General features: G+C 47.1%; 1 protein-coding gene across 6 annotated transcripts in view; it reads left to right on the forward strand.

The window, feature by feature from the left end:
* GRID2IP (Grid2 interacting protein) overlaps positions 1-27976 on the forward strand; it is a 106711-nt gene that overhangs the window by 24755 nt on the left and 53980 nt on the right. The window contains exon 1 of one of the 6 annotated variants that reach the window (XM_075899871.1): positions 12858-13131. The exons of 4 other annotated variants lie outside the window; for them this stretch is intronic. In XM_075899871.1, the coding sequence (XP_075755986.1) occupies positions 13118-13131 (14 nt within the window). In that variant the 5' untranslated portion in view covers positions 12858-13117. Of the gene's footprint in view, positions 1-12857; positions 13132-23936; positions 25121-27976 lie in introns of those variants that run through there. One more of the 6 variants, XM_075899870.1, reaches the window with a different exon arrangement.

Raw genomic sequence — 27976 nt, forward strand, 5'->3', positions numbered from 1 at the left:
CTGTATCTAAAAAGGTGTTACAAGGAGGAGGGAGAAAAACTGTTCTCCTTGGCCTCTGAGGATAGGACAAGAAACAATGGGCTTGAATTGCAGCCAGGGAAGTTTAGCTTGGACATTAGGAAAAACTTCCTCCCTGTCAGTATCCTGAAACACTGGAATAAATTGCCTAGGGAGGTTGAGGAATCTCCATTGCTGGAGATATTTAAGAGCAGGTTAGACAGACACTTATCAGGGATGATCTTAGATAGTGCTTGGTCCTGCTCTGAGGGCAGGGGACTGGACTCGATGACCCTTTAGGTCCCTTCCAGTTCAAGGATTCTAATACATATCACAGCCAGGATGCTTTTCTGCATGTTCCTTTGTTTCCTCTGACTTCCTAAACCACCCTAAAAAATTCCTTTCCCTTCTTGATGTTTACACCCATAACATTCTTGTGGGGCCTCATTCTGCTCTCACGTATATGAATTGTATATTGATGTAATTCAGCTGATGTCAATAGATGACTTACATTAAGTTCAGGTCTACACTGAGGAGGGAAGGTCGGCTTATAGTATACAACTTAGCTATGTAAATAACATAGCTGGAGTTGACGTACCTTAAGCCGAGCTCGGCACTGTCTCCACAACAGGAGGTCAACGGGAGAAATACTCTCCTTGACTTCCCTTTTTCCTCACAACAGTGAGGAGTTCTGGTGCCAACGGGGACACCCTCAGCATTTCATGATGAGCTCTGTTCAGTCTCTCCAGTCTTTTATCACTATATGGTACTTGTCTTCTCTGAATTCCTTTCAGTTTGTCGTGGTCCCCAGAATGAACAGCACTATTTTAATTAATCTGCGGCACAAAACCCACTATTTCCCTATGAACAAACAGGGACTGATCCTGCTCTCCTTGAAGACAGTGGAAAATTGCCAAAGTTGCCAAATCTTTTGCCTGACTTTAGGCTTCTGGAAGTGGCTGGATTTGCATTCCTCTGTAAACACACTGCAGCCCTTGGTCCATTTGACAGCCCGAGTGTCAGCTTTGTGTGGCGCTGAGTGAAGCCTGCAATTACAGCACTGCCCTGCCACATGCCATCCCAACGCTTGCTGCCTGTCCTGAGAAAAAGAGTGGGCCATAGGCTCTGCGAGGTCTCGCCGGGATAATTTGCCTTTCAAAACTTGAAGGGAAAATTACTGTATTATGAGAAGGAGAAAAGCAGCTAAAATCTCCCCTTCCCGTGTCATTTCCAGACAGCATGCTCCCCTGCCCCGATCCCGAGTTTGAACTCAGACTGGTGGGGAGCAAGCTGGGGCACCAGAAGGATACGAGCGGGCTCCGTGCTTGGTGATTTTCTTTTAATTCAGTGTTGAATTAGTGGCAAATTCATTATTTCCTGTTTCCCACGGGACACTTCCTCTCAGCTTTCACACCCGGCTCAGCTGAAACATATAATGAGGGCGCAGTGGAAGGCTGGGAGAGCTCTTGATGCGGAGCCGTTTACATGGTTTGTGGGGCTTTAAATATTGCTCCATCCCTGAGCCTCTGGATGAGATTATCCTTGGCAGTGCTGTTTGCTCTGCTTTCTGCCGGGGTGTGTTAGGAATGTAAACATTCGTTCCAAAGGGTAACCGTGAAACCGCTAAAATTCCTAGAGGTTACACACTGCAGGCTCTGCAGTAGAATGCTTAAATACGCTTTTATATTACAGAGCCCACAGCGAAGCAGCCCTGGGAGCAGAGCCTCCAGCCCCTGCCCATCCTGCTGTTGGGGGGAGTTTTTGCTGCTGCAGCAAAGCCACTTCCCTGGGAGCAGAGCTGGCAAGAGTTCCTCTCCTGGGGTGGCTTTGGTGCAGGCTCTGTAGCTGGCTCCCTGGCAGCAGGGCTGGCAGCCCCTGTTGGCTCCATTCCCGGGGATCCAGCACGTAACCTGCATCAGGGGCTGGGCTGGACATAACCATAGACAGGCATTGCTCTGGCTGGGCGGGGAGCTGCTCCATCAACTACTTTCAGGGTGATGCTTGGTTAACCTTTCACATCCCGTGTGTGTGTGTGTGTGTGTGTATCTGTGTGCGTGTGCAGAGTGGATGGGGTACAGGTTTGAGGTGTCTTGGGATTGTGGAGATAGTATGTGTCTGTGCACATACCTGCCAAAGGAAAGGTGTATATTTGCATGTGTGCAAAGGAGGTGGGCGTGTATTGCATCGCCAGGCGGCTGTGTGTCTATGCATATGTTCTGTATCTGAATCTCTCCCTTCCTGTGGGTAAATACACTAGATCGCAGAAGTTGGCTTTTCCTGAATAACAGAGCGGTGGAGGAAGGGAGATGTACCATCCCTCCAAAAGAAACTTGACAGACATCAGTTAGAATGGCTAAGCTCTGGGGAGACTTATGTGTCTATACCACTGCGCACAGCACTGGGAATGGAACATGTATGTTAGGTTTTCCTGTGCAGAAATAGTCGCTATGCCTGTCTCTTCAAGTGTAGAGAGTGGGGACCTGATTCCCATTTACAAAAAAGTCACTCTACACCAGTGTGGCAGTGTAAAGAAGCCTTAAAGTAGGCATAAATGACATTTACGCTCGCTGCCAGAGCGGTGTAAAGGGGCCTGAGTCATAAATGAGCATTAGGCACAGCATATATAACATCACAGAGAACTGGCCTTCCTTAGTCATTATATTTAACAAAAAAAAAAAAAAAGGCATTTCATGCTTTTTGGCCAGGTTGATAGGATGGATAAAACCACCCCAGCGCACACACTGTGCTCTCAGACTCTCCATGGACATGCAAAGGGGTGCACACCCTGACCATACCTGGTTCCGTCCATGGTCCGTCCCAAAAGATTTGTGGATTTGCAGGCTTGTGAGAGATCTGGGAACTTCATTATGCAATGCCCAGTGCAACGCCCTCAATCATGGTCACTCTGGCTAATAAATGGTTCTCAGTAGACTGAGTGTTTTCATGCTGATGGCAGCATGGGTATGTCAACTTCATGCACAGCAGCTTTGACTTTGCGCTCAGTCACACATTGATTTCCGTGGTGTTAACCTGCTGTAAGTGGGGGCTCACAGTCTGTATTGCTAGCAGGTGCTGCGCATGCTTTTAAGGCCAGGCAGTGCCAGGTCTGTTTTGCTGTGGGATGCCGTCTGCATTCAGGGCACATGATGGGGATTATGGTCTGTCGGGGATGATCATTAGGGAATCAGGCGTCCATCTGGCTCCACTCTGGGCCCAGCTTTTCAATTCCTGTTTAATCAGCAGAACTGTAAGCTATTATGGTTGCCATAACAACTGTCCTCCATGCGCAGAGTTTAGAAACCTTTGCAAAGGGAACGGCGACTCAAAGAAAGTGGTGGGAGTTCACAACCCATCTTGCCCGTCTTCCTCACGCAGCATCACGCCATGTTTCAGATGGAAGTACTGTCCCATTACCACGTGCATTTACTGCATGTAGCTTCCTTTAGGAGAAAGAAAAAGTGAACCATGAATGAGGTCATGGGCACCGGTGACCGGGCTCACCCTCTCATGGGCAGGGTTGTGTCTGAAATGTCTCAGCCGTGGCTATCTCCGGGAGTGGAAGTGTCCCAAGTGGCTTTCTGGTCAGTTGGTTGGGACCAGGCTTCTTACCCCTTTGCTGTACCTGCTGGGAGGTCAGAGCAGGGGAGTAGGCCCACCCACTGCTCTGGGTCCTGGCCCAGGGACCCTATAAGTAGCAATTGCCTATTAGCTGTCTCTGCTGTCTGCTGCTCCCTTGGCCACTTCCCTAAGACGCAGCTCCGTCCAGCCCTCTCTCTCGGGGCTTTGAGACCAGCCTCTCAGCACACCATGGCCAGGGTTCTGTCAAGTGTTGTAATCGGTTGTGGCTGGTCTTCAGCCACTGGACCTGGGTCTCAACCAGGTCTGAAGTTCAGCTGCACTCGGAGCTGTCCGAGGTGCTGCTGTCCTCCCAGTCAGTCACTAGACCTGGCTGGGTCGCACTCCAGTGAGGAACTGCCAGGCCCTGGCCCTGCAGCTTCTTTTATATGAGCCTGCTAAGCCCTGATTGGCTGCTGGAGAAGCAGCTACTCTAGTCTGCTTGGAGGACCTATTTTCTGCTCTTCTCCTTGCTGTGGCGTGCAGCAAGGCCTCTAGCTGGGGGCATCTGGTCTAGTCCTCCCCATCCCAGCACCTTTCAAACGTGCCTGAGAGATGGACTCTGTCTCCCGGCACCCATCCATGCTTGCCACCTTTTACCTGCAGCTCTGGGTATGTGGGGAATTTCTGGTTTTCTTTGACCTGGGGCAGTCAAAGTCAGAATGCTGCTAGGTGGGGCAGGGCTATGTTCTCCTTACTTCAAGAACTGCACATCTCAGGCAGGCAGACCATGGAAAGAATGTGTGCACTCAGCATGTGTAGCTGATGTCAGGCCTCCCCTGCTTGGGGGAAGACCAACCAAACATCATTCCCATGTAATTATTCCAGATAATCATAATGGATTTTGATTAAATAAATAAATTCTGCCTTTCCAAATAAATCTTGTTCCTAGTGGAACATCTCTGAGTTCTTAACTACAGTGATCCTGGATGGTTGGGGGCTAGCGCACCGTCTAGGGTGGCAAGAGATTAGGGGTCTGCTCCTGGCTCTTCTGTTAACTTTGTCTCACCTCTTGGTGCCTCTGTTTGCCAGTCTGTGAAACACACTAACCCCCGCCTGGCGTGTTCGTTATTTGCAGTGAAACGGTGAGCTCTTTGGCTAGAAGGCACAGCAGAAGATCTCAATATTGCTGTTGCTCAGCCCACACTCAGACACAGGAAGATGTACATACAAGACAGATCAGGCACACTTAAGGAGTTTACAGACAGAAAAATCAGCTTATTTATGGAGGCAGATGGTGGGGAAACTTCCAGCTATGTTCATTTCTAATGCTCATCAGCGAAGGGAGTAGACAGACTCCAGTGGGTTAGATGTGGAGCTGGGAGTCCTGAGTCCTGGCTTCTCTTCTCAGCTCTGCTGCTGTGTGACTTTGGGCAGGCTGGACTCGTTTAATCTCTCTGCTCTCAGCTAACTCCTCTGGGAAATGGATGCAACAATTCTTATCTTCTTGGGAAGGGCTTGAGACGTAGGCATGAAAAATCTCTATCAAGTTTATAAGTGTTATGCCTAGATTTTTATGGATGCATAGATACAAAACATAAACAGCTGAAATGATATGGATCTCAGTGTACAGACAGGGGAGAGACAGGTGAACCAGTGTGGATAGAATAAAACCTCACTCAAAATTGGACCTTCATTTAAAACTCAAGTCCATCCTGAAATTAAAAACAATACCAACCCCCCCTCCCCACACACACACCGCTTCTAGAAACAACCTTATTCTCTAAACAGTTCTCTTTGGGATTCACATCATTTCTATAGGCTCTATTCCATTACTATGGAGCTATACTGTCTTCCACCCTATGAAATTCTATAGGATTTTTCTATACAGTGGAGTCAAATGAACACCTGAACTTTCAGGTGCTTATTCCACCTGGACCTTGAAGCCCATGGAGTATTGCCTGTTGCTTGTTTTCCTCGCTGTTCATATTATTCCCTCGTGCACAGCATGTTGTGGCAGAGTCTGAAGTCAAAGTAGATATCATCTGTTAATCTCCTGATGCTGACACATGGACGCCTAATCAGAGCCGTCACTCCCCAGTGCCTGATTCCCCAAAAGGGCAAAGTCATCAAGGCAACTTCAATTTTTGTTTCCTGTGATGTGGAAAAGAAGTGATTTAAAAAAATCCTTAATTGTTCCCCGTGCCCTGGTGTGAAAGGTTAGGGCTTGGTTAGGAGGGCTCAGACTATGGGCAACTAATCTTGGTTTAATGTGAATGAAATACTCAGCTCAGGGAGAAGATTTACCCTTTAATCTAATGGAAAGAATTTGAGAGAAAATATTGCAGGAAACCCAGGTTCCTGTTTGCCAGCTGTGTTGTGGGAAGCATGAGCCAGGCTGTATGTCTTGCCTTATGTACACTATAAGCTGCCTACACTGGATTTTTTTCTGTACATCTGACACCATGGATTGGATTTTGTATTGTGCAGTGGTATGAATGTTGCTCTGAATTCCCCGGCTGGGGATGAACCCATTGTTAGCATAAACCTGCACCAGTTCCCTTCTGGTCTGGTTTGGGGGCTCTTAGCTTGTCCATAGCAGAATTGAGGAGCTCGTTGAAGTTCCTTGATGCTGTGACGGACCAGGCCGGGTCTGGGCACAGCTGAGGGCGTCTGCTCAGGGCGAATTGCTCTAATTCGGGGCTCCTTACAGTCCCCAGACTGGAGACCTTTCCAAACTGGCCACAAACCAGTCCCTACCTGAAGCCTCACGAGCAAAACCCCTCCGACACCCCAGCAATATCCGCACCCCAGATGGCCCCGGGCCTCATACACAGGTGAGGGGTCTAGAACCCAATCTCACCTTCCCCGAACAAATTCTGTCCGGTTCCAAGAAACCAGCCACAGTTCCCAGGTCAATTTACACTCTGGATCTTACCCATAAATCATGCTGAGCCATTCCATTAGACTCTACCATCTAAAGCAGTGGTCCCCAACACGGTGCCCGCGGGTGCCATGGCGCCCGCGGGGGCATTCGTGTGCGCCCGCCAAGTGCTCGGGGCTGGCCTGGCCCTGGGAACGTGGTGCATGCACAGTGCCGGAGCCGGCCCCGGGTGCATGGCGCACAGTGAGCGCCAGCCCCAGGAGCACCGCGAATTGGCCGCCCGCGCTCTGGGCGCGTGGTGCTTGGAGGAGGCGCCGGCCCCAGGCGCGCGGCACTTGAGGAAGGGGGGGCGCCGGCCCCGGGCGCACGGATATGGGGGGGCCCTGCCCCGCCCCCGGGCGCGCGGCTATGGGGGGCCCCGCCCCCTGGCGCCCGGCAGGCGAACGGCCAAGCCCCCTGGCACCCGGCAACCTCCAAAGGTTGGGGACCACTGATCTAAAGGTTTATTACTACAGTAAAGAAAAGCATGAGAGTGAGGTTGCTAAAGTATCATACATTACATGCATCGAATCTCCCAGGTCTCGATGCAGGCTTGCAGCAAAGATGTTATAATTCCTGGATTAAAAGTCCTTGTTGCGCATCCTAGGTCAGGATGGGTCCACAGTTCTTTCCGGCCCTTCGATCCCTGCACTGCTGCCTCTGGGATGAGGGGCTGAGCTGAGTACCAAGATGGAGCCAGCCACATGACATCTTTATACATCCTTTCTGGTCTCTTCTTGGCTGCAGCAGGTCACCTGCCTAGTGGCCTATCACTGTGTTCCCTGGTGGTAGCCCTTAGGTGTCAGTCCTCATTCCCGAGGTGTGTCCTTGGCCCATTGAGTGCTATTGTCCCACATAGCCTCGCTAATTAGCATGTCCATAGGCTGTGCTCTGCCCAGTGCTCAACCACATGCAGAGAAATGTTCAGTATTCATACAAAGTACATGCTTATAACTTCACACACAGACGTTATACAATCACATGACTAGCGTACATAGGATTAGCAGACAGTAAGCTTCTATTCAGCACCTCACATGGCCCCCTTTTATATCATTTTTGGGGCCAACACCCCCACCTATAGGTGCAGCAGGAATCTGGCTGCTTCCCTTAAATTCAGTAACGTGACAGATGCCCAATTCAGACACGGAAGAACTGAGCCCCAGAAATCTCTTAGAACAATCTCTTGTGCTTTCTTCTGCTATACAGAGGAATGGACGTGTAGGGATGGTGACGTCTGTTCTAGATCAGACCTGCAAACCATCTAGGCCAGATAGACAGTGACCAGTATGAGTGGCTTCAGAGAAAGGGGTCAAGGGACCCAGAATGGGCACTTATGGAATAACCTGCCCTGAGGACATTCCCTCCAAACTTCATGGTAGGCTCATGCCCTCAAGCATGAGAGTTTATTTCCCTAATAAATGGGAATATAAATATAAATGTCTAATTCTGTTATGTACGTGGCTTCACGGATGTCTTGTGGCAGTGAGTGCCACAGGTCAATCACATGTTCTGTAAAAAGCATTTCCTTTGCTCAGTTTAACATTTGTTGCCGTTTGGTTTAATTCAGTATCAGCTTATGAGAAAAGGGTAAAGGAAACCTCGTTGTCTCTCTATAATAGTTAACATGCTTCTAGAGTGCCCCTCTTATTTGTTTCCTCTCCAAAAACTTTACACGGTTTCAGTCTTTTCACTTGCTCTTCAGGAGGAAGTTTCTCCAACTTCTCATTAAGCCTCTGTGAGTCTCCTCTAGGTCTGCAGTGGCATGCACTAAATACAGTATTTCTGGTAGGGATCATTCAGTCAGATAAAGGCATTAGAAGATTTTCTGCATTAGTCTCCATCTCATTGTTTCTGTAGCCTTGCTTTTTTGACGGTTGCTGCTGATTGAGCAGAACTTTTCCATGAGTTATCCAGAATGAAAGGTGATAAGATGCTCTGATTTGCTGCAGATTTACTGGTTGTTGCATATAGTTTTGGGTAATTCATACCTGTCTTGAGATGAGTCTATTCTATCAAGTATCCTCCTACTTTTTTCACTAGGGATGGGTTTAAATCAAGTCCATGAATCCAACCATCCCTATATTTTGAAATTAGGGATGTAAAATCACATTTAATCAGTTCACTGTTTAAACAGGAGTGGGTGGGGGGTGGGGGAGCTGCTCCTGCCTGGCTGGGCTGGAGCGGGCCCTCCCACTTGCTGCTGCAGGGGTGGAGCGGACCTCTCTGTGAGTGGGGGCTGTTCTGATTCAGTTGGAGTGCCCCTGTCTGCAGTGTGCTGCCCCAGTTAGGCTGGGCCTGCCATGGGCAGGGTCTGCTCCAGCTGGACCGGAGTATCCCCATCTGTGGTGCGCTGCTCCGGCCCGGCCAGGCCAGGCCCACCACAAATGGGGGCTACTCTGGCAGGGCTGGACAACCTTGCCTGTAGTGGGCCCCTCTGGGCTGGCGCAGCCCCCTGCCTGAGGCGGCCAGGGGGATGCTCCAGCCTCCACTGCTTCTGTAACCGGTTCATCAGTTAACCATTCACCTATTTGTGCACAAGGGAGCTTTGCCTGTGCAGTGGATGGTTCCGTTGGCCAGAGGAGCAGAGCAGTCAATCAGGATCCTTGTCCTGGGACTTTAGATGATCGTTTAGGTATTCATAGCCCAGACCATTGAGCACCTTGAAGATAAGGGCTGAGACACTGCATTTGCTGTAGAGCATAAGTGAAGGATAGCCAGGGGACGTGTCCCTTGCGGCAGCAGTGGAATGAGGTCTAATGGATAGTAAAGATGTCAGGGAGTCATGACTCTTGAGGTTTTTTCCAGACTTTGCCCCTGAGCGTGTCACTTAACCTCTTTCGGCTTCAGTTTATTCTTCTGTCATTTGGGGACAGTATAATGCCTACCTCTCAGCAGGGCTGGAGGCTTTGAGGATAATATTTGTTAAGTATCTGGAGGTTTTCAGAGGCAAGGTATTGCTAATACTGTATTACAGGTGTGTGTGGGCTTACAGCATACTTGGGCAGAGTGCACACATGACTCTGCGGGATGCTGCACCTTCAGGTGAATGGCAATCAATCTGAATTGGATAATGGTTTCTGGAGCGTACTCATCTGTTCTTGAACTCTGAGCTGCTGTCTGTGGGCAGCAAGGTCCTTCGACTAGCATATGGAATCTCCTCTCAGCATCACTAAACTAGCCACAGAAATCTACTCATCATGGCACACTTGGGAGCTCTCGGAGGATTTGAAGTCAAGCAGAAGGAAATGGCCAAAGGAGCTGTTCTGCCTTCAGTTTAGTTTCCTAGCTGGTTTTTTTAACTACCCAGCTTCTTTCCTTTCCTCTCCAAAATCAGGGGAGGACGTGCCATGAGGGCACATGTAGGCTGAAGCCTGGGTAGCAAGGAGGTCCTGGAGCAAGTCCCAGGGTGAGCAAAATATGGCCCCCAGGCCAGATCCAGCACACCAGACATTTGGATCCAACCTGCTGCGGCCTAGCAGAACCCTCAATCAGGCTCCCTCCCTATCCCACACGCTGCTCAAAGTGGCCAGCTGCTGGAGCCAGTGTGTGCGTCTCTGGGCAGTGCACACTTCTTAGGGGGAAGAGGGTCTCCATGTCCTGCCCCTACTCCCAGCACCAGCCTCGCGGCTTCCTTGTAGGTGCTTACTACACGCAGAGACCCGTTGCCCTCTCCCCCCAAGGAGTGCACCATGCAGAGAGGCACACAGGAATCCTAGCAACCAGTCGCTTTGAGTGGGGTGTGGGGCTGCGGCAGGCAGGGAGCCTGCCTGAGGATGCTGCTGGGTTGCTGGTCAGAAGCTGCCTATGGTAAGCACCTCCTGGCCAGAGCCTGCACCTGGCACCCTTCCCCCTCCCACGTCCTAACACCTTGTACTAGATTGCAACCCTCTCCTGCACCCAATCTTTCTGCAACCCCTCCTGCATCCCTGTCCCAGGTCACAACTGTCTTCTGCATTCAGCTCCCTCCCTGTGACTCCTGTCCTCCACCCCAGTCCCTTCCCCAGAGCCCCCTCATGTACCCAAACTCCATCCCAGACCCCGCACCCACTCCATTAATACCACAGAAAAGTGCAGCCCCGACCACTTACAAAATTCTTGGAGTGGTCCCCCATTGAAAAGTATTGCGCACCCCTGTCCTGGAGTGACTATCTGGGATGGTTCGGAGCTGTAATGGTTTGTGTTGAGGGCTCAGGGGGTAACATACATTTGGTTGGCTCTCACTCCTGCCTGAGGATAGGGACGTAATAGTGTAGTCAATTAACCAATAAGCAAAAAAAACCTCCAAAATATATCGGTTAATGCTATAGACTACACGCATTTCCCTCCCACGTCCCACCAGTAAATTTTTTAGCAGGCTGGCCAGCAGCCCAGCTCAGTCCTGGCTTGCAGCACGTCTGGGACCTACCCCCGCTGCGGCTCTGCATTTAAAGTGTATTATGAGCTCCACCTGGCACCCAGCACTGCTGCATCTGATAAAGAGGCAGTAGCTCGGAGTGGCAGGGGGCTTCTTGGGAGTGAGGCTGGAGCACACTGCCTGCTGGCCCCGCCCCTGGAGACTATAGAATAGTTGACTAATCGATAAGAATTCATGAGGTTACTCAGCTATTCAATTAACCAATATTTAACATCCCCACCTGAGCATTCCTCTTGCTTTCATACCCCAGTTGTATTTTGACTTGCTCCTTCCTTTTGATTCATCTCCCTTCGTGTTGCTGCTGTCTGGAATTCTGCCCAGCCTTCTGTGTTGTGCGAGTAGTCATCAAGGTGCTAGTCCAATAGGGTGTTGCACATGCTGCACCCCAGTGGAGTGGAGGGGGCTTAGTGTCTCTATCCGGAGGATCAGAGTCTAGGGTGGAGGAACGGAGATTTAGATTTTCCACCTTGCTGGTGCTGACCCCAGCTGAAGCAAACCAGAGACCTGCACAGAGCATCAGAAATAGCGATTCCCAATTCCCTGAACTAGGAATGTTAAAATGCATTTATTTGTGTAAACATGTATCCGGTGAAATTTTCAGCAGATACACGTTTACACGCCGGGAGAGGCGGGAGGCAGTGCCGGCTCCAATTCCCGCTCCCTACATTGCCTCTGTTCCAAGGGCCAGGGGGTGGGCAGTCGGCTCAAAGCTGCAAAAGCCTGGTCTTAAAGAAGACAGAAGTCAGAGGCTGAAGCTCTGAAGAAACCCTCCAGTGTAAATGACACAGCAGTAGACTAGCAGATCATTTCTCAGGGTTTCCAGTCACTGATGTGCTGAAGATGTATGTTGTCCTGAGAGCTTTAACCACTTGTTTTCAGTGCTGTGGGCAGGAAAGCAGGGGCAGAGTTAATGACGTTTGAGTGACCTTACCTGAGTGGGCACATGTTTCCATTTTTTAACTTTATCTAAACTCTGGCATTGTGCGATTGCGGCTCTCGTTGGCCACGGATTGCTGTTCACAGCCAATGGGAGTGGTGGGCAGCGGTATCCCTGTGTTCACCACTTCCCACCTCTCATATTGCCCACAAACAGCAATGTGTGGCCAACAAAAGCTGCGATCACCTGATACCTGTGGAGACGCAGGTAATCTAGCAGAGGCCCCCTGCTAGGGACTCACCTTGACGAGGTGCTGTTTTTGTATTGCCCACCCCTGATATCAGGTCTTGGGGCATGCAGTGACTCACTGTGCGTCTAGCAGTAGTAGCTAAAGGAACAGAATGGAGACGTGTTGCATGCGAGTATTCTGGTTTTTATCACTGGAATCCAGTGGTTTCACAATAACATACGCACTATCCTTCTGCTTGTTAATTCTTGGGTGAATTATTTTACTTGTAGATTTCAGCAAAAGTGTAGTGATTTCTTTTCAATCAGAAGTGGTGAAATTAGGAGTGTTCTTATAATTGGGTCTCCCAGCAGGCCCCTCTGTGGTCCGCCTCTCAGGCAGTGAAACTCTGGCAGGTTTTCTGCTGCTAGGGCCTTCTGTGCCCCTCATACAGTATGTGCATGTAGTTGTCCTCCGTCAGTCCACAGTGTACTCTGCACTGTCCCCTCCCCCAGGCCACAGCATCACAAGCGCGTTCTTTCTCCGGTTAAATCACACCTCTGAATGCAATGCAGATTTTTCCATGCTGCCATGTACTGTGTGCAGAATAATGCAGCTTATCAATCCCCACTTCAGCTGCTAACCCTATCTGCAGCCTGATTGGATCTTTCCTTTGCATTCGCTGGATTTAATTTTGGGATGCTGCTGCTGCTGCTGTTGGGTTTCCGCCTTTGCTGTTTCCTCCATGTGTCTCCCCCCTTAATGATTGAACATATTTCCTGAAAGGTGTGTGTTTGGCATACCGCTTACCTCGGGAACACATCGCTTTAACACACAATCAAACCTCGTTTCTGGAGAGACACTCCCCCTCCCTCCATGCTAGGGTTGAGGGTTTTTTCTCAAATGGATTTCAGCCCATTTATCCAGAATTAAGCTCCTGCAGATTTTAATTTGCTGACATTTTCTCCATCCGTTCCGTGGTGGATAGCAGGGATAATGCACATGCTGTGCCAGTGCCTCACTGCACTCAGTGCTTTTGCCCATCGGGTTGGTATGCATAGTGAAAGTACACAATTTTAGTTCTGCTCACTCAGGAATGATGAACGACAGCAGCAAGAGGGAAAGATGAGCTGCTTTGGGTAAGTAACAAATTAGACCTTTCCTGGGGGAGTCAGGGGCGGAACGGAACTGATTTTAACAGCTTAATTCCATAATCTAATGATAACACTGGACCCTGCAAAATCTCAGCCTGTTAAAGTTAATTAATGCTAAACATCCTCCCTATACAAGGGCTTCCATCATAGGTGACTTGTTGGGACCATGGACTCAGCCAAGTAAAGGGAGAGAGGGAAACTTTTTCCTCTTTATTCCTTAGGCACCTATAAATGTCCTTTCCCCCAGAAAAGTGACTCTGGACAATGGAACTTGGAACTCCCTATTACTTGGAGAACACTTTTAGGTTGAACTTGAGTATGGGTGTGTAGAGGTGTATGTCACACATTTAAGTGACTGTGTTGTGATTTTAGTTAGTTTTTGGCCAGCTGGGATCCTGACTGCAAACCTCTGAGCTCTTTCATTCCACAACTGTTTTTATTGCATGGAGGAGTTGCAGTATTAGCAAGGAAGTTGCAGCACATCTCTATACTGAAGGGTACCTTCCTAATGCTGTCTCAGAATGACTTTTTCCAGATACTTGAAAGGGACACTCCACTTATTTTGTAAAGAAACAGATTTCTTTCTTAAATTAATTACAGTGCATTTGAGCCTTAAAAATACAGTGTATGGGTCACTAGTATGCTCTTTGTTCACATTTTGCATTTCTCTCGGCTTGGACAAGTGAACATCATTAAAGTTACAAAACTTCATTATTGTCCATCTTGTTTTTAGATGCCTAGTACGGTAGTATTTGGGTTTATAACAATCATTTTTGTTAAGAGTTGGTATATGATGGAAATGTATAACCTTATCACAATCTGCTTGATTGAGGTTGGACATTAATTGGCTCTTTCTATTGCTCTTCAGTGTTATAAAAGCTTGTTTTTACAAACTATAATTATTATTCCATACTTAAATTGATACTGTCCTTTTAACTTGGGGCTTGAATTGCTGAATGTGTCTAGTGCAGGTTACATTCAGAATCTAATCTTCCTGTTTATCCCCCTGGCCTCAGATCATATTTGTTCATTCAATGATAACTCTAGGTTTATATGTATTTCTGTGCACTTTCTTGATGTCTTTTCCTCAGGCTGTATTTTGGTGTAAGGATGCATTCAGCAGTACAGTGTATTACTGGTACTTTCTTTATTGTAAATCATTTGTTTGCTTTTTAAGCAACCTACATTTGTTGGAAGAAAACCAAACAGTGTATTCCATGAACATCCCCTCCCTTCCAGAGTGATGGGAGTATGATTGATTTTTTTAATCAAAGTCACTTTAGATCTCTGCCAAAGATAAAACCTCTACCCATCAGGGATTCTCCTATTACTGAAGAAATTCCACTAAGTTCATTTTAATAATGGTTCAGACCCAATCTATTTTTCTCGGCTTGCTTTTCACAGCAATAAAATTGCTTAGAATGTCACAGTATTAAACTTTTCCAGCCATCTGTGACACTCACTGGATAAGAAATTTAATTTTAGCCAGAGGAGGGATTTATATATTTGAGATTGTTCCATTTTCCCTACTCCCCCCACCCGAAGATCTGCTCTTCTAAGATATGATGTATTTTTTTTCCCCTGTTTTTATGTGGAAATACTGTTAGTAAGAGCTATAGACAATATCCCCACTGGATTTGCTTTATTTTGTCTTGCTGCTTTTGTAAAGATTTTAGAACTTTAAATCAAAGAATTCTCTCATCTAAAAATCCATGCAGATCTTCTGTGGAAAGCAGGAGAGAGAAAAGAAGAAAAGCAGCTTCTTGCTTGTTTCCCTCTAAAAAATCGCTAATCTTCTAGTTAAACATATGTTAGACATATGTTGGATGACCCCAAAAAGGAATTAGGGCAGCAGAAAAGGTATCTGCTGCTGGATCACAAGAATGAAAATAGCTGGGAGTGAGGCTCCTTTTACCAAGGGTAAAGTTCAAATAGGTCATGACCAGCATGGTCCTGTGTAAACTCTCCTGTGAAGATATTACTCTTTGTTTTGACGTAGTCCTTTCTCATGGTGTCAGTAATGGCTCAGTCAAAACAAATAGCAATGTGTAGGGTTGCCAGATGGTTTAACCAAAAATACCAAATTCTCCCCCCCCCCATACCAAAAAAAAAACACTGGGGGGGGGAATTCTGTTGAGGGAAAAAAAAAGGGGGGATACCAAAGTTGTTGAGAAAAAAACCAAAACCTGAGAGTTATTAAGCTAAAAAAATAAAAAAAATAAAAAACAGCGTGGCCCCTTTAAGAAACGCCTTTGAGGCTTTTTGGCCCTAACAGGCCATCTTGTCTCCCTGCTCCAGGGCAGACAGCTCCCCTGCGGAACCAGGTAAGTACCCAGGATTTTCAAAAATTAGAAAATACCAGACATTTTAGGTGTCCGGTGTTTTCTGAAATTTTTTACCGGACAGGAGGTGAAAATACCGGACTGTCCGGGTCAATACCGGACACCTGGCAACCCTAGCCACGTGTAGTTTTTTAAAGTTAAAATGACTTTGTAATTTTTATGTCAGAAAGTGATTATTCGATTCAAAAATGTTTTTAGCGTCTTTTCAATGAAACAGGCGCGGAAAGCTGAATTTGTTATTTCCAGACCACAGAGTTAAAAGCAGACTAGGCCCCAAATAGAGCAACGTGACTGGATGTGCTTGGAAGAAGCTATGGCTGATACACATCAATTCTTTTGAGTTAGAAATGCATTTACATTGATTTAGTTGCTTGGAAGGGTGATATATTTTCACAAAACCTGAGTCCCTTCCCTGCCCCATCTACCATACTGAAATGTCTCTCCTGAAAGCTGGAGGAGCCCACATTTCCTCTCCCTTCCAGCAGTTTTACAGCACTAGAACTCTCACTTCCAGAGACAGACTCCAGTTTTCATCAGGTTATGTGAGTAAAGGGTCAGGCCCACTGTTTGCAGTTTTAGTATGTGGGGGGCATAATTGCCACCCGTGTGTTGTGTCATACACACCTCTGGGAGTATAGCTGCTTTATCTTTCAGAGAGCAGGAGGTATAGGCAGGGATAGGTAGTCTGCAGAGATCAGGGCCAGATTTTTGGCCACTGCGCAGAACTCTGGTGAAGGAGGATCTCTGGGTGACATGGAAATTTCGGGAATCTCAGAGGGGGAGCTGTGGTGGTCTGTAACTTTAAAAACAACGAGAGGCTGGGTTAGCTATGCTGACGAGAGACGCTGTCCCACTGATGTAGTAAGTAGCATCTCCACTACAGCACTACAGCCCCGCTGCTGCACCAGTACCAATAGTTTGGCCACCTTCTGTCTGCTCCCTCCCCCACCAGCCCTATCACGCCTGCTATGCTCACTTTACAGCAGGAGAATCCCTACCATGGTAAAGCTGTTTTCTGTGGCTGAGGCTATAGGTCATCAGAACCCTGGCTCTAATTCCCCTTATACTTTGGGGAAGTTTAGGTTCAGATAGGACCCATGTCTAAATCAAGGAACAGGCATTCAGATTGTGGACTCTGGACTCCCCTAAGAAGATGCCCTGGGAATGGAGGCATGATGCAGGACTGAGAGAGGACTCATGGCCTGATTCCACGTTAACCTTGTGTGATGGGGGGTCCAAAGAAGCCAACTGAGGTTACTCAATTAGGGTGAATTGCAAAGAATGGGGGAGCCATTCCCCAAACATGGTGGCTATTCCAATGCTTAGCTTTGCCAAGCCAGCACAAAACAGCTTCTGTGATACATTACTGGTTACCCAGAAGCCAACAACACAGTTCCCTGAAAGCAATGCAGCCTAGGCCTCCACCCAGACACCCAAGTGAGATAGGATGAGGATCTCATGCTGAAAAGCTTACTCAATGCAGAGAAAGCTCTAGCAACCCTAAAGGATCAGACACATTGCCGCCTGGGTGAATGAATATTTCTCATCGCTATACACGCTCACAGCCACTTCTTATTAACTAAACTAAGTTTTATTACAAAGGAAAAGAGAGGGAGTATGGGGTAAAAAAAAAAGATTAGCGCCCATGCAGACATGAAGACCGTTCTGAGCTTGTAGTAGAGATGGTGAGCTTTGTAGTTGCAGAGAGTGCTGACAGAATTAGTCCATCGGTTACAGTCCAGTGTCCATATTCAGGGTGCATCCAGATGGGACTGGAGAGCTCAGTCTTATGACTTAAAGCTTTCCCCGATAAAGCATCAAGCAGATCTCAGGTTCAGGTGCCAAGGGATTTTATATAGTCCCAGGCTGCTCTTTGCAGCGCAGAGTCTTTATGCAAACAATAGGCAATCCTGGAGACTTATTTCCTACGCATCACCAGCACTTAGCTACACAGATTAACACCACACAGTTGCCCGTCATTCACAGACGATTGGCTCTACACTTCAAAGAGAGATGAATACAGTAGAGACAGGAACCGTTTCATTACATTATTAACCTCGAACAATAAACACACAAACATTATCTACCCAAATGTCCTTTAATCGTTGAATTTATGTCTGCATTTATCCTGCAGGCTGCTTAGCTCTTTCTGGCCGTGTGTCACACCTTGTCTCTGGTGCAGTGTGTTACCCCACTGCAAAGGGGATGCAAAGCAAAGCATTACTATTCAGAATGGGTGGCTTTTCCCCCATTTGGCACTGGTGTAAATTAAGTACGAGGTGCAGGGCAATGGAGAAGGAGGCTCTTGGTGTCTGGATCCAGACCCTTTGCTCTCTTGGTGCACTGGAGCGCTGTAGATGGCACACAGCAGGGAGTCCGAACAGAAGGAGCTGCAGATGGGAATGAGGAAGGTGCTGGGCAAAGTGAGGTGTGGGAGCTGACTGCAAACACTAGCTAAGCAGCACCTGCCTGCGGGGAGCAGTCAGGCTGCTAGAACATGCTGATCTGTTAGCATCTGCCTGCTCGCCTAATTTTGTGATCTACAGATAAATGGAACCAATTCATCCTCAGTGTAACATCCATCGCAGTCAGTGGCTGGGCTTGGTAACTTCTGCCTCACAAGCTGCCTTTGAGCCGTGCTGGCACTCTTTCCCAGCTGGAGAGGTTTCTCACTGGCGTGTACGTTCTCCATAGAAGGGGAGGGCCTCCATGCAGCTCTGACTTTAGCGGGCCTGAAAGTGCCATTGGCTACTGTGACAATTCCGAGGTGCATCCCATGCAGGTGTTTGGTCCCCGTGTGCCTACTCTGTTATGATTGATGTGGTTCTTGTCTGGTTCCAGATGCAGGGTATGACAGCACAGGGACTAGAAACAGAGAAGTATGACGTAGGGGAACCAAATGAAGGTAGAGTGTCTGCAGAAATAACCCCCTTCCCCTCTCCCACCAAAGTCTAGACTGATTGGAGAGAGGCAGGCTACAGCTGCTTTTGGCAGAGGAAAAGGCAGATGTTCTTCTAACTTCACCACTGTAGAGTAATTCTGAGATAGGGTCCTAGGAGTTAAGTTGAGGCCTCTGTGTGCGATCGGGGCATCTGCTTTGCAGTGTGGGTATAAATTTTGCTTTGGAGTAGGCCTGTCCTGGAAGGGGGAAGGTGAGTCAACTCCACAGACCTCGTGGGCTAGTCCACTGCCTGTGTATGTATCACTTTTCTGTGCAGGGAGGAGCAAGGTGTCCCCCAGGACTAACCCACAGCCTGTGTGTGGTACTTGGCAGAGAAGGGGGACATGGTCTCTGGAGGTCAGCCTGGAGTATGCGGGTACATTGATGCTTGGTTCCAAGGAATTAGGTCATGGCCTGTAAATGGTGCTTGGCACTGTCAGTAGCTAAGGTGCTTAGAATGATGCAATAGAAACTCTCCTGTTTGTTTGGCTGATTTGTCTCTAAATGAGAAGTCTCAGTGTCTGCAGTGTGTCTCTGAAGCAGGACTGTCAGAATTACCCTTCAGCGGAGGACAAAGCCGCTTGCCCAGAATGTATTACATTACCTGAGCAGAAGAGGATGCTCATTTCAGTAACTGAGAGGGATGTTACAAGCCCATGTGGTTCTCTGCTGATTCCTCCCAGATGCTGGAGCTCATGTAGAGACAAGTGAGAGCGCCCCAGGGGCCAGACTCCCATCTATTAATAGGGAAGGTCACCCTGTAATGAACACAAAGTGTTACCGTGGCTCCAGGGAAGCTTTTACTGGCTTTTTGTTCTGGGAGATGGTGCCGCAGTGGTAATCAATAGTTATCTGAGCAGAGGGTAGCAGGGGATGTGCGTGCAGAGGGGATTATTACAGTATCTTCCTGCTGTTAGAGGAACATTCTGCCATGCAGGGGATCTAAATTCAGGACGAGAGCTGTGGTCCTGGGTCAGCTGGAGTCAGGAATGCTACGGCAACAGTACATTTGGGACCTGGGAGGGAGGAAGAGAGATACTTCTTGTTTCTATGGTTTTGATGCTCTGGGCAAAATCTAGGGAATCTGAAGCAGATCACATCCAGCCCTCCCCAGCTGGCGGGAAATAGGGGCTGTTACCATTCCACAAGTGTGATCCTTCTCTGCACTGCACCTTATGTAGCCATGTACACCTGTGCCAAGTGAGTGGAGGACTAAGAGGAAGAATAGGGGAAGGAATCCCTTTTTCTGAAAAATATGAAAATATTGGATGCCTTCTTTTGTGTGCAAACAATACCCCGTTACGATGCCACCTTCCCAGCACTGAGCTAATTATCTGGAAAACATGCGACATGACCTTTATTAGCTATACCAACGACTCTGGTTATTTTAGCTTAGTTGATATAACAGACTTCGTCTGACCCTTTCCTTACCTTTAACAAGAACTCTGGGGCATGCCTCTGTGCTCTCTTACATTGGAGCAGGACAGAGAGCTGGACAGGAGAAAAGTATCAGGATTTGGGACTTCATTTCCATCTATGCAACTTGACTGGGTCTAAAACTAACTCAGCCATGTTCAGAAAAGAGCTATGGGTATGTCTACACTGCCACCCTAGTTCGAACTTGCAAATGAAGCCCCGGATTTAAATATCCCAGGCTTCATTTGCATGTTCCCGGGCGGGCGCCATTTTTAAATGCCCATAGTTCGAACTACCTGCCCGCAGCTACACGTGGCACAGACTAGGTAATTCGAATTAACCTGCAAGGAGGTTTAACGGTAGTTCAAATTAGGAGCTTTAATTCGAACTACCTAGTCCGTGCCGCATGTAGCCACAGGCAGGTAGTTCGAACTACGGGCATTTAAAAATGGCGTCCACCTGGGAACATGCAAATGAAGCCCGGGATATTTAAATCCCGGGCTTCGTTTGCAAGTTCGAATGCCTACATTAGCCACCCTAGTTCGAACGAGGGTGGCAGTGTAGACATACCCTGTAAGAGTGATTCAAGATCTTGAAGACATGCCTTACAGGGAGAGGATTAATACGCTTAATCTCGTCTTGTCAAAGAGAAAGCGTTAGTCCTAATCTCTAAGGCCCGATATGGGGAGAAGATTTCTGAGGGTTCTTTAACTTAGCAGACAAAGACAAGAAGCTCCAGTGAGTGGAAACTGAAACTAGATAAATTCAGACTGAAATAAGGTGCAGTTTTTCAACCGTGATGGTAATTAACCATGGGAACAATTTGCTAATGGATGTGACTGTGTCTCCATTGCTTAGAGTCTTTAACTCAGGGCTAGATGCTTCTGTCTCAAAGAACTGCTCTGGCTCAACCAGGAGTTATGGGCTTTATACAGGAAATACAGGGTGACATTCTGTGGCAGTGGTGGGCAACCCCTGGATGCAGCCCACTGGGGTTCCACGTGTGGCCCGCAGACCTCCAGTCTGCCCTGCCTCCCCCACGGGGCTCTCATGCTCTGGGGCATTGGAGCCCCACACATCCTAGTCCTACTGTTCCTACCAGCACCTTTCAGAGTGCAATAAATGGCTGATTCACACTCTGTCCCCCACTCCTCCCTCTCCCTCCCAGAGCTGGAACAGCTGCAAACAGCTGCTGTCCAGAGAATCGTGTGGCCCACACACTCGTCTTGGTTGCTTTATGGGCTGTTATGCAGTAGATTAGACTAGACGATTTTAACAGTCCCTTCAGACCTTAGAAATCTAAGCATATTATTATGGTTATCCTGAAATCGAGTTTTTACTTGGTCTTTATGCAATCAAAGCTCCAACTGATGACTTCAGAAACAGTTTTTTGTGTGAGTAAAGACAGGGAAAGATCTGGCTGAGAGCTTCTGGACTTGACCCGTTGCTGTCTGTTCTGATTTGCTTTAGCTCATCTTAGTTTACAAACAGCTATCACACAGAGTCCAAGTCAGCTTCTGCTCTCAGGTGGAAAAATACCTTCATTTCTCTTTAATGATAATTATGGCCACATCTGCAAAACATCTGTGGCTAAACAAATAACGGAACCTTATACTATAGGGGATAATGGTCTAGCACACATAAAAATGCATTGTGTGAAAATTATAGTTCTGTGCTTGCTGCAGAAGCTGAAGTAATAATTTCCATTTGCAAATCCTTCCTGCATACAGCTTGTTTTGTAGAAGCCCTTATGTTCCTGGGTTGTTGTTGCTGATGGCCTGATTCCAAAACAGGGACTGTAAACACATGCACATGTATTGCTGATTTTCCATCTTGTCCCTTCTCTGGAATATGCAGGATCTTTACGTTTCCATTATATCCCTGAGCGTTCTCACAGTGAAGAGCTTCTACCCCAGCTATTTTAAGGTCTGGGGTATTTCTTATGAGAGTGCTGCAGCGGAAGGTGGTAGTAGTAGAATTTTCTTTTAATTCTCTTTAATAGTGTTCAGTTGCCAATAACAGTGCCCATTAATTTCTGTAATCCTCTAGGGTCCCTTGGTATTCCGCCTCTGCTTTTAGGTGGATGGTGTGATATCCTATGCAGAATCTGCATTTTGGAGAAATGGCGGACGCCACCACTTCATAATACCAAGTCAAACCATGAAAATATGGTGTAGTGGCACAGAAAATATGTTCAGCTACTTTTGGTGCCTGGTGGCAGTACGCTTATGTCAGTAGGCAACATAGCTCTGCAAACAGTCAAGTTGGACAGCCTAATATATGGCTTTACAAAGCCTTAACCAGGCTATTTGTGAGCTGAGAACAGACAACTTTAAGCGGGTATTAGAGATCAAATTTTGGCTCCAAATTTAGGGGTCATAAAAATGCTTAATAGATTAATAAAACAGTTTAGAAAAAATATGTTTTAATCTCAGTGGACACACGTTTTCACTTTTAAACCATTAATTGTGCCCGGCAGCATTTGCAGCTTAAACATTGAAGCATTGGTCTAATACATAAAAACCTGAAAGTGCAGTTGGCTAGACTCCAAACGGGAATGTGGCTGACAAATTCCCAAACTGGCATAAATTGTGAAAAGTTGATTAGATTTTAGAAATCAGTTGAGTTTAATAACATATGATCTCGCTGTATTTGCAACACAGCGAGACAAGGATGTTTTCAGGATGAGAATAAGTGATTTTTAAACCTGTCTGTAGGGATGTGAAGGATTAACTGGTTAGCCTCATCTTTAATGAGTAAGATTTACTGGTTAAGATTAACCAGTGGGGTCTGAAGCAGCTCCCCACCTGCTGTGGGGCAGGGGACAGCTCCAGTCCCACGAGGGGCCTGCCATGGACAGGGGCTGCTCCGGCTGGAAAAGGAGGTGCTCCAGCCTAGTAGCAGGCAGAGGAGAGGGGGGTGGCACTCCAGCCAGGCTGGAGCAGTCCCCCCTTGTTCCTCTTTTAATCGGTTAACCGGTTAAACAGTATGTTTAACTGGTTAGCCAATTAAATGGGATTTTACATTCCTACTTGCCAGTGTATGTTTAAGGCTGAAATGTTTTTTCCAGGCTGGTAGCCCTATTGGAGGAATTTATACAGTACAACTCAGGTGTAATCCAAATGTAGTTGAGTGCTTTAACCTGCCTTGAGACGTGTTTCTCTGCACAATCGAAGGCTCAAGGTCAAGTTGTGATAAATCAAACCTTTTTTCATTTGTTATTTCCTTGCTAGCTACCTGATGATAATCTCTTACACTGGCGGCTCTGCACCCTCTGTATTAAATCAAAGAGACATTTTGCAGTGTGGAGAGACAACTTGATTAAATTCAAGGGATTTTTTATATAGCTCTCAAGATTGGACTTCCCAACATTGCAGAAATGACTCAGAGGGCTGTTTTACGTAATGCAGCCTTTCTGCCTTGGGGCTGTAGTTGGACTTTCTAAAATGATGTTATCTTTGCTGAATAAATAATGTTCACAGCAGCATGAATTTACATGGCACTTTACAACTCTGGATTAAGACACTGAACAGTGTGCACTCTAAAAGCTAAATCAGCTCCCTTTCCTCAGCTGAATCATCTCAAGGGGCCTCCACTGCCTAACACCTTGAGCTGTCATCTATCCTTGTACAAAAGGAGTGTAAAAATGCCCAGGGCCCTGCTTTTGCACGTGTGTAAATGACGGCACAAGGTAGAAGGTTGTGGAAAATCGTTGACTCAGCCAAAGATGGATTGGGCCTGTATTTGAAAGAGATGAGAATGCTGCCATGAGCAAGGCAAACAGGCTTTGTCCCTAAATGAGATGAGAGAAAGGTAGGTGAGTGGGCAGCAGTCAGATAAGGATGGGTGTGTGGACAACTCATCATGAGAAGAGCAGGTTTGAGGAGAGGGAGGGGGCCGGGGCCGGGCAGTGGAACGTGAGGAGTGTTCCAGTTTGGGGGCAGTATGCTAGGGAGCAGGCATGAAGCTGAGAGTGAGAGGAGGTGATAAAGGACTCAATGTAGAGCATCTCCTCCCTGCCAGGGGATGAGGTCAGTGACAGTTCCTGGGACCTGGCCAAAGAGAGCAAGCAGGCGGAAAGACTAGGAAGAGGCTAATGCTGAAGCCCTCATGCAGGCTGGTGCTGGTGTCCCTCTGTACTCTCGGGTACCGGTGTAAGGAACAAGACTGAGCAGTGCATCCGGCTCCGAATCATGCTGCTCTCAACTGGGCTTTTTTTCCACATGCAAGAGTGATGAAATCGACTTACTGATCCTCCCTTGCATTGAGGGATAAGCGTGAATGGGCAGAAACACGGACAGGATCCTGTTGTACGCTTGAAACACCCCAAGAAAGGCAGTAGCTTTATTGGGCCCCATTTTTCATTCCAGAGTCGGGCTAGTGTGATCCTTCAGTGCTATTTTGAGGCAGGCGCCATGGGGCAGGAAATGTCGTGGCTGAGAGAGAGAGAAGAAAATACGCTGGAAGGGGCATAAACTGGTGATAATGCCTGTATCAATGCTGCATCAACTCCTGAGGAATCAGGGTTGGGCTTGAAGCCATCTATTGGAGCAGATTTGAACCCATAGCCTTCCAGGCAAAAAGGCTCTGAACTGAGCCAGGGAATAACAGCTAAGCAGTCCAGAGATGCTGGTTGCGCTTTTCCTTTAAGGTTTCTCACCCATTATAGCGGCATGTAATTTAAACAGAAACACTTTAGAAGTCAACTAATTAGCACTATCAGAGGCATCCCTCCGGAGTTGAGAAAGCATCGGTGCCCTCCTTTCTTTGCAGTAATGCTACAAGATCATTTCCAGCTGGAGCTACAGAGACCGTGTCTGCAGTTTTAAAGAAAGCAGGAGACTTCCTTGCTGGAGTGTGGGAAGGCAGAGGCGACGAAGAGCATCTCGAGCCACTGGGCAAAATAACAAGGAAAGCAGACCTTAAATGCAGAATTGGTGAACAAGGAAGACATTACTATGTGGCAAACCCCCAACTCTGGGACAGAGCATGCAAGAAGCTAGACAAGATACAAGCGTGAAAGAGGAGACGGGGGACACTTATCCCAGGTACAGTTCATGGGCAGCCGGTCCAGCTGGATACATATCCCACAGCCCTGATGGAGGTGTAAAGTGACAGTGCACCGACTGGTGTGTGCTTTGCATTTGTTTGGTTCTGATTGAGACTTGGTTGTGGTCCTAGTTTGTCTTCTACATGAGGATCTGAAGAATCTCCCTTTCATTCCTGTCACACGCTTACCAATGGGAAAGGACCGGAGTTTCTCTCGACATTTTCGGTATGTCTTACTGATCTCTCTCTCTTTCTCTCTCCCTCCCCTTTATAATGCATGATGTTAGATTTAATGAGGATGTCTCATAATCTTTGGCAGTGCAGACTAATGGGTCCCACCCACACAAACAGCATGAGGCTGATTTTACTAGTGGCTTCTGTTGTTGCCATTTTATTAAGCTATAGTCTTTAAACATGTTCTCTTGTGTATTGTGTTGTGAAGGCGGGAGGTCCCTGTTGATATGGCTCTGGGTGACTGCACTGGGAATATTGTTGTACGTTACCAGAAAGACACTGAGAAAAAACAACAATAAACAATTCAGGCAGCAGGAGAGGTTTGGAAAACATTCAAAGATCTGGATGCGTTTGGTTTGGTTAATCCGAGTACACAATAACACACAATTACAATCTGAGGAGTGTAATTGCTGCCAGTGAGGAGGAATTATTTAAGATGATACATAATATAGGCCTAACAGGATGAAACTAGAAAAGGGAAAATGGAGGGTAAATATCTGGGAAAACATCCCAACAGTGAGATGTATCAAGCCGTGCAGCATCTCCCCAAGGGAGGGGGTGGAAGCCCCATTGCTTGGGATTCTGAGGCTACGTCTACACTGCAGGCTTCTTTCAGAAGAAGCTTTTCTAGAAGAGATCTTCTTTCGAAAGAGAGCGTCTACACAGCAAAAGCACAATGAAAAAAATGATGTGCTTTTTTGAAAGATAGCGTCCACATTGATTGGACACTATCTTGCATTTCAGGTGTGATTACTGGGGATGGAGTGGCCACCAGGGCACCTATGTTTTTTTTCCTAGAGGCCTCTTCTTTCGAAAAAAACACTCTCTTCTGCGTCCACAAATGCCTTTTTCTGAAAAAGCTTTTTTGGAAAAAGGCTTCTTCCTTGTAGAATGGAGTTTATTGCCATCGGAAAAACCCCTCCGTTCTTTCGACTTTCTGTTGAAAGAACGCAATAGAGGCTACGTCTACACTGGCATGATTTTCTGGAAATGCTTAAAACGGAACAGTTTTCCTTTATAAGTATTTCCGGAAAAAGTGCGTCTACATTGGCAGGTTGCTTTTCCGGAAAAGCACTTTTTCCGGAAAAGCGTCCGTGCCAATGTAGACGCGCTTTTCCGCAAAAAAGCCCCGATCGTCATTTTCGCGATCGGGGCTTTTTTGCAGAAAAGAAATCTGTGCTGTCTACACTGGCCCTGTTCCGGAACAGTTTTCCGGAAAAGGACTTTTGCCCGAACGGGAGCAGCATAGTTTTTCCGGAAAAGCACTGATGATTTTACAGTAGATCGTCAGTGCTTTTCCGGAAATTCAAGGGGCCAATGTAAACAGCTAGCAAGTTATTCCGGAAAAGCGGCTGATTTTCCGGAATAAGTGGCCAGTGTAGACACAGCCTAGCAGTGTGGACATAAGTATTGGTTTTTTCGGAAAAACTCTGCAGTGTAGACATATTCTTAGAACTAAAGTGGTCAGAACTATAGGAATAAAAATCCTGAAGAGAACAACCCTGCACTGTTGGACTGGATAATCTAGTGGATTTTTTCCACCCCTAACTTCTCAGACTGCATCCCGTGTCTCCAGTGGGGGTGTCATTCTTAGCTATGGAGTCAGTCCTAATAGCCTTGGAGCTCTGAACAAACTGCAGGTTTCTCTGTTTGCTAACTGGTATAAACTTGTTCCCAACCTTCCATGTAAACCTTACTGGAGATCAGGACTGTGGAATCTAAACTGCACGGAAAGCCTGCAGTTCAGAAATCATACTAGACCCAGAAATCACAGCAAGATGCATTTGGTTAACGTAACACCTCATTTGTGCACACCTGTTTCTGGAAAGCACTTAAAAAATCTTTTGCAAGGTGCTGCACTGGGTCTAGGAAATAGGGGAAAAGAAATATGCTGAAATACAGGTTGGAGCAATGAGATTTTCCTGGATGAAGAGACAGAAATCACTACAACCTGTTTGTGAGTGTTTAAAATAGTGATCATAATACATATACTGCAAATCCTTTGCTTGTATTAATTAAACAAGGAGAAGCAAGTGGTGCTCAGCTACTATGGTGACGGGGTCTTTATAAAGATCCAGCTTAGATAAAAATGATGATTGCTTTTAAAATAACGCCTCCTTGTGACTTGAGTGTTTGGCTCTGGAGTAGGAAACATTCATCCCGCAGGTGCACAGTACAGATCTACAGCAGGGTGAGCTTCGTAAGGGGATCTGGGTGGACACAACTCTCTAAGACCTTGTCTAGTTACAGTATGTTAACTAGCATTTTTTAAATAGCGCCATATGAAACGCAGTTTTACCCTTAGTATGGACAAGGATGGTCACGTTTCAAAGTGTGCCGTCAAGTCCCGGATAACCCAAACAGGCCTGAGCTTGACTGTCCTTGTTTACACGAAAGGCAAACTCATTTAAGGTCAATCTGGTTAAAATGCCTGAGTCAACACATGTTCTGACAATGTATTTCCTATAATAGAGCAAATCAAGGAGCTTTGTTCTGCACTCCGGCATGGGGGCAAAGTGTTCTCAGTGGCAGGCGCACGCTGTGGACACCTAACCTTCACCATGCTCACGTGTAGATACACCATGAAGCCTTCTTGCAATAAGGACAGCTTCCCTGGCTCAACCAACAGGGAGACAGCAGGGAAAGAAGCCGAAGGCAAGAAGGAAAGTGAAAAACCCAAACTACTCCCAGCCATGTGCACACAGGGAACAAAGGGAGCAGCTGTGCGGATGTTGCCATTTAGGGCCCGCTCAGAGCCATGCTTAACTGTGTCACAATGCGTAGTCACCCTGGTGATGGGTGCCGTAGGGTGCATCTATACTGCACTGTAGCTTGAAATAAGATACAC

This window comes from Pelodiscus sinensis, chromosome 16, assembly GCF_049634645.1.
Source record: "Pelodiscus sinensis isolate JC-2024 chromosome 16, ASM4963464v1, whole genome shotgun sequence".
Lineage (NCBI taxonomy): Eukaryota > Metazoa > Chordata > Testudines > Trionychidae > Pelodiscus > Pelodiscus sinensis.